The 9,110-nt window shown below is 43.7% G+C and overlaps 2 protein-coding genes across 3 annotated transcripts; one reads left to right on the plus strand and one right to left on the minus strand.

Moving 5' to 3' along the window:
* The first annotated feature begins 25 nt into the window (after window positions 1-25).
* LOC123449947 (branched-chain amino acid aminotransferase 2, chloroplastic-like) lies at window positions 26-5,374 on the plus strand. 2 transcript variants are annotated; one of them, XM_045127323.1, is made up of 10 exons: window positions 26-132; window positions 2,013-2,101; window positions 2,198-2,372; window positions 2,525-2,701; window positions 2,795-2,926; window positions 3,145-3,243; window positions 3,840-3,956; window positions 4,592-4,687; window positions 4,789-4,901; window positions 5,028-5,374. In XM_045127323.1, the coding sequence occupies exons 2-10, from the start codon at window positions 2,034-2,036 to the stop codon at window positions 5,146-5,148; spliced, it is 1,098 nt and encodes a 365-aa protein (XP_044983258.1). In that variant the 5' UTR covers window positions 26-132; window positions 2,013-2,033; the 3' UTR covers window positions 5,149-5,374. The 2 variants fall into 2 exon arrangements, with proteins under 2 accessions (XP_044983258.1, XP_044983257.1); XM_045127322.1 differs by lacking the exon at window positions 26-132 and adding an exon at window positions 1,180-1,486.
* A 734-nt stretch (window positions 5,375-6,108) lies between these two features.
* LOC123449948 (probable fatty acyl-CoA reductase 4) lies at window positions 6,109-9,110 on the minus strand. Its single transcript, XM_045127325.1, has 8 exons — window positions 8,863-9,110; window positions 8,589-8,692; window positions 8,274-8,479; window positions 7,999-8,099; window positions 7,448-7,805; window positions 7,260-7,341; window positions 6,743-7,116; window positions 6,109-6,551 (listed from the first exon to the last, which is right to left on the minus strand). Exons 1-8 carry the CDS (start codon window positions 8,951-8,953, stop codon window positions 6,350-6,352), a joined length of 1,518 nt encoding a protein of 505 aa, XP_044983260.1. The 5' UTR covers window positions 8,954-9,110; the 3' UTR covers window positions 6,109-6,349.

The raw sequence follows: 9,110 nt of genomic DNA on the forward strand, positions 1-9,110 counted from the left end.
GGATTTTGCATCGACCAACACTCAAGTCATTCCATCAATCTGCAGATAGCTATCTATCTATCCGCGGTAGGCTCAAGGTCATAGACACGGCGCACAACGACGGCTAACTGCTTTGCCTTGGCCGAGACAGAGGTACATACTCTTAACTATGTGGCATTTATCTAGCTTTTGCTTAATACTCCTATGCACTGGCGGACCTACATGTAATTAACCCTGCACAGGTCATGGCACCGCAGGTTTGGTAGTTTTTGTGAAGAAAATTTTTATAGGGACATCTAAATTGAGAAATAAAATACAGGTTTTGCCCCCTAGAAATTGATACTTTCTCTTTTGCCTCCCCCCTCCCCCCTCCAAAAAAAAAAAAGAAAAAACAAAAGAAAACCAAACTTGTGTAGCTCCACCATTGCTCCTATGTATTCTTGCTAAAGAATATCGGTATTTCTTACAAACTATTTACATGTTGATCTGTATTTGCTCAACTTGTGCTATTGTTGAGGACTAGATATATACTCCCTCCCTCACACAATTTCAGTCGTTATTGCAAGCTAATTTAGCTTGCAAAAATAATCCCTCTGTCTTAAAATTTATGTTTTAGATTTATCTAGATATAAATGTATCTAGTCATGTTTTAATATTTAGATACATTTATTTTTAAACAAAATTAAGACAAAAATATTAGGACGAAGGGAGTATATTACATTATGGAGAAGAGTGAGTAATTATAATTATTTTGTGTTAAACGGACCAAATCTATAAACTGGTGCGTCTTGCTGATTTTCTTTTACCATTTTTTGGGCAGTCTTCCTTTATTTCACCCGACATACATGTAGCATTACTTGGCTTACATGATAGGGATGTGGAGCCCTACATGTTAGCGGTACATACATTTATGTACTTTTGGGTGCGGCGAAAGCATCTAGAACCGGACGTCTTAAGCGATCCCTCATACTATGCATTATATAAGTAGTATTATAAACTACTCCTTCCATTCTTAAATATAAGACCTTTTAGAGATTTTACTATAAATTATATATGGATGTATGTAATCATATTTTAGATGTAGATTTACTCACTTTGCTCCGTATCTAGTTCATACTGAAATCTAAAGTTGTTATATTTAGAAACGGAGGAAGTACTTTCCAAGTCTTACCCGCTGACCAGTTGCACACCACGCGATTGGGTCGACAGGCCCCTGATCTGTGGGGCCAGCATCGACGCCGGATTTGCGCGGGGCCCTGTAGCCAGCTTAGGCATTCTGTCGCTTCTGTATCCGAGCGGCGGCCTGACCGCCGGCCACCCGTTGACCGCCGCCGCCGCATTCACCTGGCGGATCGGCCGTTACCCATCTCAGTTTCGGTCCCCGCGCGAGGAAATGGAGCTCCGCCTCGCCTCCTCCAGCGGCCCGGCCGCCCCCTCGCTCGCCGTCGCCGGGCGGCGGCCGCGGTCCTCGCTGTCGCCGCCGCTGGCTTGCCCACTTTCGCTTCAGGTAGCTGCTTTATCCCTCTGAAGATCGTAGTGCGCTAGGTAGGGTAGCATTGCAGTGGCTAGTCCAATCTGTAAATGCGAGCTTGACCGGCCACTTTCTTGGCATGTATGGACTGCCTCTATTGTTCAAGGCAGTGGGTGACTGGATCTGGCAGAAAGAACTGCCCACTAGGGTCTCAGTATGATCCTGATAGTTAGATTTGAAGTGCTAGTTTCAGTCTAGATGCAGACCAAGTCAGTTCAGCTGGGCTACTGATAGTTTCTTGAACAATGCACACCATTTCTATGGTCCTGCTGGTGCTGGATAACCTTTATGCTTAACTTACAGCACTTTTTTTCTTGGCATCTGCTTGACTTGCACTACTTGCTGCAATGTCTTGCTCAAAATATCGTTTTGCCGCAGCTTGATTACTGGTGTTTCCTTTTAAATACGCAGAGGGAGTCAGTTCAGCTGTTTTTACTTGTTGTCACCATCCTTGTCATCTACTAACAAACAGTCCTTTTCTCACTCCTGGTCTTGGTTGCAGATACAGAACCACGTTTACTCGATGCCGACTCTCCATCACAAGGCCCATACCACAGTAGGATGCCAGGCTTCTGTAGCCTCTAAATACATGTATGCAAACAGTTAGGAAATATATACTACACTATGTTGTTTCCACTACGTTCATAAGTATTCATCTGTCTTTTCTGACGGTATGATTCTTACCAGGGAAACACCTGAGATAGTCGATTTGGACTGGGAAAACCTTGGCTTTGGCCTTGTCAATACCGACTTTATGTACATGGCCAAATGTGGGCCAGATGGAAACTTTTCCAAAGGAGAAATTCTGCCATTTGGACCCATAGCACTAAGCCCGTCTGCTGGAGTCTTAAATTATGGACAGGTTAGTTAGCCAGAGTACTTGGAAGACATTATTTCATATATGCAGTGGCATAGAAACCTGTAGTCTGTAGCTACAATAATCTCTGAAATATGTACTCCTTGATGGCCTAAAGGCATCAGACGTGCTTAAACAATTGTTATTTTGGCATGTAGGGACTGTTTGAGGGCCTAAAAGCATATAGGAAAACTGATGGTTCTGTCCTTTTATTCCGTCCGGAGGAGAATGCCGTACGGATGAAGAATGGTTCAGATAGGATGTGCATGCCTGCACCGACTGTTGAGCAGTTCGTGGACGCAGTGAAACAAACCGTTTTGGCAAATAAAAGATGGGTAAGTGAATCTTATGTCTTCTCATGCTTACTTAACTGGCCTCGGTATATGTTCATGATCCCCTAACTTCTTCTTTAATGTATTCTATTTTAGGTGCCTCCTACTGGTAAAGGTTCTTTGTATATCAGGCCACTACTTATTGGAAGCGGGGCTATTCTTGGTCTTGCACCTGCTCCTGAGTACACCTTCCTTATTTATGTCTCACCTGTTGGAAATTATTTCAAGGTTTGTACCGAGTTTTTTAGTTCAACAAACATCGGGTCACAAGTACTGTTCATATCTTCTTGATGATAGAGTATAGATGAATGGTAATTATGCCACAAGCATATTTGCATGAGTACAGGCTCATCCCCCATGATCTATCTACTAACCAGAATAGTTTTCTTTTTTCCAAATCTATGCCAGACTGGATGTTGATTAAGTCTGTTAAATTTATTCTGCAGGAAGGTTTAGCTCCTATTAACTTGATTATTGAAGATAACTTTCACCGTGCGGCCCCTGGTGGAACTGGAGGCGTGAAAACCATTGGAAACTATGCCTCGGTAACTTTTTACATCAGCATCAGTTTTCATTGTTTAAACCTCTGTGGGCATCATTTTGTACAGAAAAATAGACATTTTTAGGCATCATTTGCTTTCGCATTCGCATGATGCCTTCTCCCCAGTGCCCAAAACATCTATGGGGGAGATATGATTATAGTACCGCAAATTATGAACATGTACATCTATACAATATAATGATGGAAATTACAGAACAATAGTTTGTTCTTTACATAATAGCTGCTCTTAGTGAGTTTTTTTTCTTTTGCGGGTAGCTGCTCTCAGTGGTTGACTGGATTTTCCAGTACTAAATTATCTCAGCAAACTAACAATGACACCCCTTGTTTTATAATTTATAATTGTTAGGTGTTGGATATTTATACAGACCTCTGTTTTTCTATGGTGCTAACTAAATCCCCAGCTCACTTTTCTTTTCTCCTTCTCATTATAATTTGTTGTAAAAGGATATTGTTGGTAAATACTATATTGAAATTGAAGTCGTTGATTCTGTGATGAGTTGTTAGCTACGTACACATTGTTTTGAATTTTGAATCTGAAACTATGATCACTTAATTGACAAACTTGTCATCACCATGTAGGTGTTGAAAGCACAGAGAACCGCAAAGGAGAAAGGATATTCTGATGTCCTCTATTTGGACGCCGTTCACAACAAATATCTGGAAGAAGTTTCTTCGTGCAATATTTTCGTTGTGAAAGTATGATTCTTCACATGGCAGTTCTTATTTTCGTAAATCTGTTTTAGTATCTGCGGCTAGAAGCACAGGATTTTTCACCCTAGTTTATGTGACCTATCTTTTTCTGAGGTTCCAAGTAACTAGAGAAGTGGCATGAATATATTCCTTGAGGTGTGCTTCGGTACCCCCCCCCCCCCCCTCCACACACACACAAAACGTACAAAGGAGAACGTATACCCACCTCGTATTGTACATTACAGGCCGCCGTACATATGCAATACAAGGTGGGTATACGTATGGTTGCCTGTAGTGTACAATAGTGTACAATACGAGGTGGGTATACGTTTGCCCTTTTACGTTTTGTGGAGGGGAGGGGGGGGACCGAAGCAAAAGTGATATTCCTTTAAGACACAAGCTAATTGACCTGTGAGAAAAAGACGTAAACACAGTTTGGTCCATCTAGTTTATATCTCATCTTCCTTGTATAGAACATTGGTAGTTATTTTCGCAGGGAGTGAATACTCATTCTAATTATGAACTTATACCGGGCATTCATCTTATTATAATGCTATCAAAGTTCTTCTTGAGGAATTTTAGTTCACCAAGTTAAGGACTGCAGAAATGTTACTTATATTTTGCTTGGTCTTTTGCACCAGGGCAATGCTATTTGCACTCCAGCAATAGAAGGAACGATACTGCCTGGTATCACAAGGAAAAGTATCATCGAAGTAGCCGAGAGCAAAGGCTACAAGGTAAATGTTGGTCACCAAGAATCGACAGTTGATCGGAAACACTATGATATGATGCTTCTTGTTTTATATGGCCTTGATTAACACAATGTGCTTCATTTAAGGTGGAGGAACGCCATGTGTCCGTAGACGAACTGCTTGACGCTGACGAAGTTTTCTGCACGGGAACAGCTGTTGTGGTTTCACCCGTGGGGAGTATTACCTATAAGGGGAAAAGGTGAAGCTCCTGCTCTGCCTTGGAACTGTCAATATTTACGGTGTTTAATTTGGCTGTTCAAACACTGGCCAATAAGCCATTTGCTGCTAGAACTCAGACCACCATGCATTTTCTTCTGCTTTTCAGGGTAAAATACGACGGCAACCAAGGAGTCGGTGTGGTGTCGCAGCAGCTCTACACCTCGCTGACGAGCCTCCAGATGGGTCATGCAGAGGACCCGATGGGCTGGACCGTGCAACTGAATTAAGTTTGCATCGACAGATTTCCAGAACACTTCTACGGTAGATGGATTAAACTTTTCAAATGGGATCTAACTGGGAGAAGCTGGCGAGAGTTGCTGAACACGACGCACGAATACTGTGTTTATCCTCTCAGTTTTTTTCCTGCAGAATAATATAAATGTTACTCCAAATGTACCAAGTGATTCAAAACAGAGAAATTTCTCCCTTTCCTTAATGTAGCTGTTGCCAATCTGTTGCTATTTTCCCATCTTGTATGCTGAGTACAGCTTGAGTACACCCTGAGATTCTTGAACGCGCCATTGGGCCATGCCTGATAGATGGGCTTTACTGAGGCCTGATGGGTTTTGGAAGCCTTGGCAGCCGAATGCGCAAACTGGAAGGAATACTTCTGTTTGTTAAGAAAAAAAAAACTTGCGCTGATCGGCCATGAAATCCTAGCGGAAGCTGAATGGAGATGCAATGTGTATGCACAGTGACCTGGTTCATCGACGGGGTCCATCTTGACTCTTAATTTCTGGACACGTGTCGATGCCTACTACACAAATATTAATTGACCAGCTTATTCTTTTTAAAATGCCCTTGAAAAGATTGTACATAATTCACAAATCTTGTATATTATTTCTTTTTTGAATTGATATAGGATCCTAAAGAGCAGTTTGGCGTCATAAATGTGCAATATGTGGCCCATCCTGCAGCCTACACACATAGGTCAAGTTAATGTTCACTTTTCTTCCGCAATCTCAAACTCGCCTTAAGTATCGATGGCGACTTACGAACCTGTGAGTGTGAGTGTAAATCTTCCTTTTTCTCTAAAACTTTCTAGCTCTCTTCCTTTTTTCGTTCTCTCCCTCTTTCTCTCTTCAGCGTTACGGAGAAGAGCTACGAAAGCAGTGCCAAGAAATTATTAACAACCAATAATAGTCAAGGTACTGTGACTGAACAAGAAACTGTTGACAACCAATCAATACTAGTCCCAATTAATTAGCAATACAATACATGAGCCAGAATGAGATTACATAATGTAGCATTCCTTCTTCAAAAAATATATGCAACGTTGATGCTCTGCTCTATCAAGCGACAGGCACATTTCCCCCTTTCATATAGATTATTCAACGGTTAGAACCCAATTTGGGAGGGCATTTCTTACAATGTACGTATTACTTAATTAAGGCAACACCCGGAATTTCGATGCATGGATGGAGTATTTCACTTGAGCATGTACTTTATGACCCCGGGGATGTGGACCCTGTAGAAGTAGTCGTCCCAGTCTATGGTCTTCGGGTCGAAATTGAAGAGGCTACCGTGGTCGCTGGTCATGGCGAGCCTGAGTTTGTTTAGATTGACATCATCGAAGCACCCCTTAAACAACGCGAAGGGCCCGTACAGATCCACCAGATGCATCACGAACCTATAACAATATAACGATAAAAGTCTTGTCATCTTATATGCCGTACCATCAAGAAATACTCCCTTCTTTCAAAATAAATGACTCAAAAACGACTCAATATTGCACTAACTTTAATATTAAGTTGATCCACTTTCGAGTCACTTATTTTGAAAAGGAGGAAGTACAACCATAAAAGGTTTCGACCAACTAACCTGTACTTGCGTGCTTGGTCGTGGTAGAGGGTGTCGAGGCCAAAGAGGCCGCAGCAAAGGATGGAGAGCAGGCGGAGGAGCTCGAGGAAGAGGCGATACCTCAGCATCATAAAGAGGTGGAAGGAGGCCATGCTGCTGAGGAACGTCATCTTATGTGTGCGCACGGTGTGGCCGTCAGGGCCAACGCGAGGGTGCTCCGTGAAGTACCGAAACCCTGCCTCGTGAAGAACATTGTATGGTGCTGGGTTACGCAGCGACGAGCTCACGTGGTACACCGCGGGTGGCTCGGGATGTGGCTTTGTCTTCTCCAATGAGGACGAGCTGTGCGCTGCTATTGCAACCATCATTGCGTTCACCACCATGTCGCCGGGCATCTGCATCAACGTGTATATATCCAACCAAACGACTGCATTCACCACCGTCGTCGAGATGCATTTTATTGTAGGGATTCCTAGAGTGACCACCAAACGTTGCCTGGAATGTATCTTAACTACATGCATAGTACAACATTTCTTACCACATCCATGGTGAGGTTGAGGTCGGCCAAGAAGTATGTCAGGTTCTGCTTCGCGTAGCCGATCACGATCGTGTCGATCGTCCTGCAGTTTGCATTTTTTGCATTATTTATTTATTGTATTTGCAGCAGGTTGAAACGACTGCACTTTAAATTTGAATTCAGGGAAAGGAAAAGAAACATATATGAACCTGGTGCCTTCGATCCATCCAGGCAGCGGGTCGTTCTGGACACTGGTGATGATGCTGGGACGGACGATGACAACAGGGACATCACACTGCAACTGGCCTAGCACCATCTCCCCCATCGACTTGGTGAACACATATGTGTTTGGCCACCCGAAGTGTCGGGCCCTGGTGATGCCAAGCTCCTTCATGGCTTTCCTTTGATCCCTGGGCGACGAGTCGACGTCGGCCTCGAGCTGCTTTTTCAAGTCCTTGGCCAGTTTCAGCTCAGTGTCGATATCGAGGCGGGTCCCCTCACGCAGCGTCTCACCGTCCTTGAACGGCCTCTCTTGCACCAGTCCTTGCTTCTCACCCGCCACGTAAGCTGCATCCATCCATATTTGTATGGATTAATTAACTTAATTTGGGAATTAAAACCATGGAGTATTTTATACATGAACTTGCATGGTCAATGATCATTCTTTCAATGTGGTTGTATGCCTGTATCGCCTCGATATATCAGTTGAATGAAATGTTCTTTATAAAAAAAAGGTCATTTGTAGAGTTGGTGCACGTACCTGTGGAGACATGGAGGAGCACCTTGAGCTTGGGGCACTTCTTGGCGAAGTTGCAGATATGTTTCACTCCCATCACGTTCACGTCCAGGGCCACATCATACCTGCACGTACACACGTACGATTCAATGTTCTTCAGAGACCATTCACCACGTTTTTCTGCCGATTTTCTTTCTTTCTTCAACAAAACAATATGATTTTTTTTAGAAAAGGAGGCCTCGCCCAGACCTCTGCATCAAGAGATGCATGCAACCTTCAATCGACTGATGATGACATACCTTTCGTAGAAGTTGGTGGTGGCGGCGCCATTAACGATGACATCGAGCTCCTGGGTCACCCGGAGCTCCTTTAGAGTCTCGCTGTCGACGCCGAAGTCCTCACGCATCACGTCTCCGGCCAACGGGACGATCTTCCCTCCGATGAAAGATTGAAACCCGTCCCCGTGCTTCTCCCTTAGAAGCCCGAACAGCTCCTTCCCTGTCACCTGCGCAGGCATCATTTCGGTCAATTCACGAACTTAGGAGAAAAGGGATCAAAGAGTCATGAGAAGAGTAGGAGTCTAGATCATGAGGAACCATGACGGAGAACACTACCTCAGTCTCCACCCGATGCCTCGCCGCGGCGGCATCCACGGCCCGTACCGGGAGGTAGATCTTCCTCACATCAGGCTGAACCCTCAGTATCTTCTCCACCAGTACTGCGTGTATGCAACGATACAAGAACTAATGAACATATGCGTAGGATGCAGCGGCAATCCAGCATATATAGGTCCTGAATGACTAATTGACAAGCACATCATCTGAAATCGATGCAAAGAAAGGCAGTTTACTCTTCTAGAATTTGCAAGAAATAGTATATTATGCGTACTCTTTCCAAGAAAGCCGGTTGATCCAGTGATGAGGATGCTCTTGTTCTTGAAGTATCCAATGATCTTCTCTTCACTCAGTGTGTCAACCATCTTGATTTTTGTCGTGGGTGTGTGTGAAAGAGATGTTGGGAGGGAGAAGCAGAGACCGCGGAGAAGGAAGGAAGGAAGAGATGATTGGTGTAACTATAAGGTTTGGGTGACTGGAAAGAGGCTTCCCTACACAATATATATACACGGGCCATCAAGA

The sequence above is a fragment of the Hordeum vulgare genome, chromosome 4H (genome assembly GCF_904849725.1).
Source record: "Hordeum vulgare subsp. vulgare chromosome 4H, MorexV3_pseudomolecules_assembly, whole genome shotgun sequence".
Lineage (NCBI taxonomy): Eukaryota > Viridiplantae > Streptophyta > Magnoliopsida > Poales > Poaceae > Hordeum > Hordeum vulgare.

Bases quoted from the DNA above. Each gene is read 5' to 3' on its own strand.
- LOC123449947 (XM_045127322.1), top strand. From the start codon at position 1,373: ATGGAGCTCCGCCTCGCCTCCTCCAGCGGCCCGGCCGCCCCCTCGCTC. The intron at 2,373-2,524 runs GTTAGTTAGCCA...TTTGGCATGTAG, and splicing joins GAGTCTTAAATTATGGACAG to GGACTGTTTGAGGGCCTAAA. The intron at 4,688-4,788 runs GTAAATGTTGGT...GCTTCATTTAAG, and splicing joins CCGAGAGCAAAGGCTACAAG to GTGGAGGAACGCCATGTGTC.
- LOC123449948 (XM_045127325.1), bottom strand. From the start codon at position 8,953: ATGGTTGACACACTGAGTGAAGAGAAGATCATTGGATACTTCAAGAAC. The intron at 7,806-7,998 runs GTACGTGCACCA...GGATGGATGCAG, and splicing joins GCTCCTCCATGTCTCCACAG to CTTACGTGGCGGGTGAGAAG. The intron at 7,117-7,259 runs GTAAGAAATGTT...ACGTTGATGCAG, and splicing joins TCAACCTCACCATGGATGTG to ATGCCCGGCGACATGGTGGT.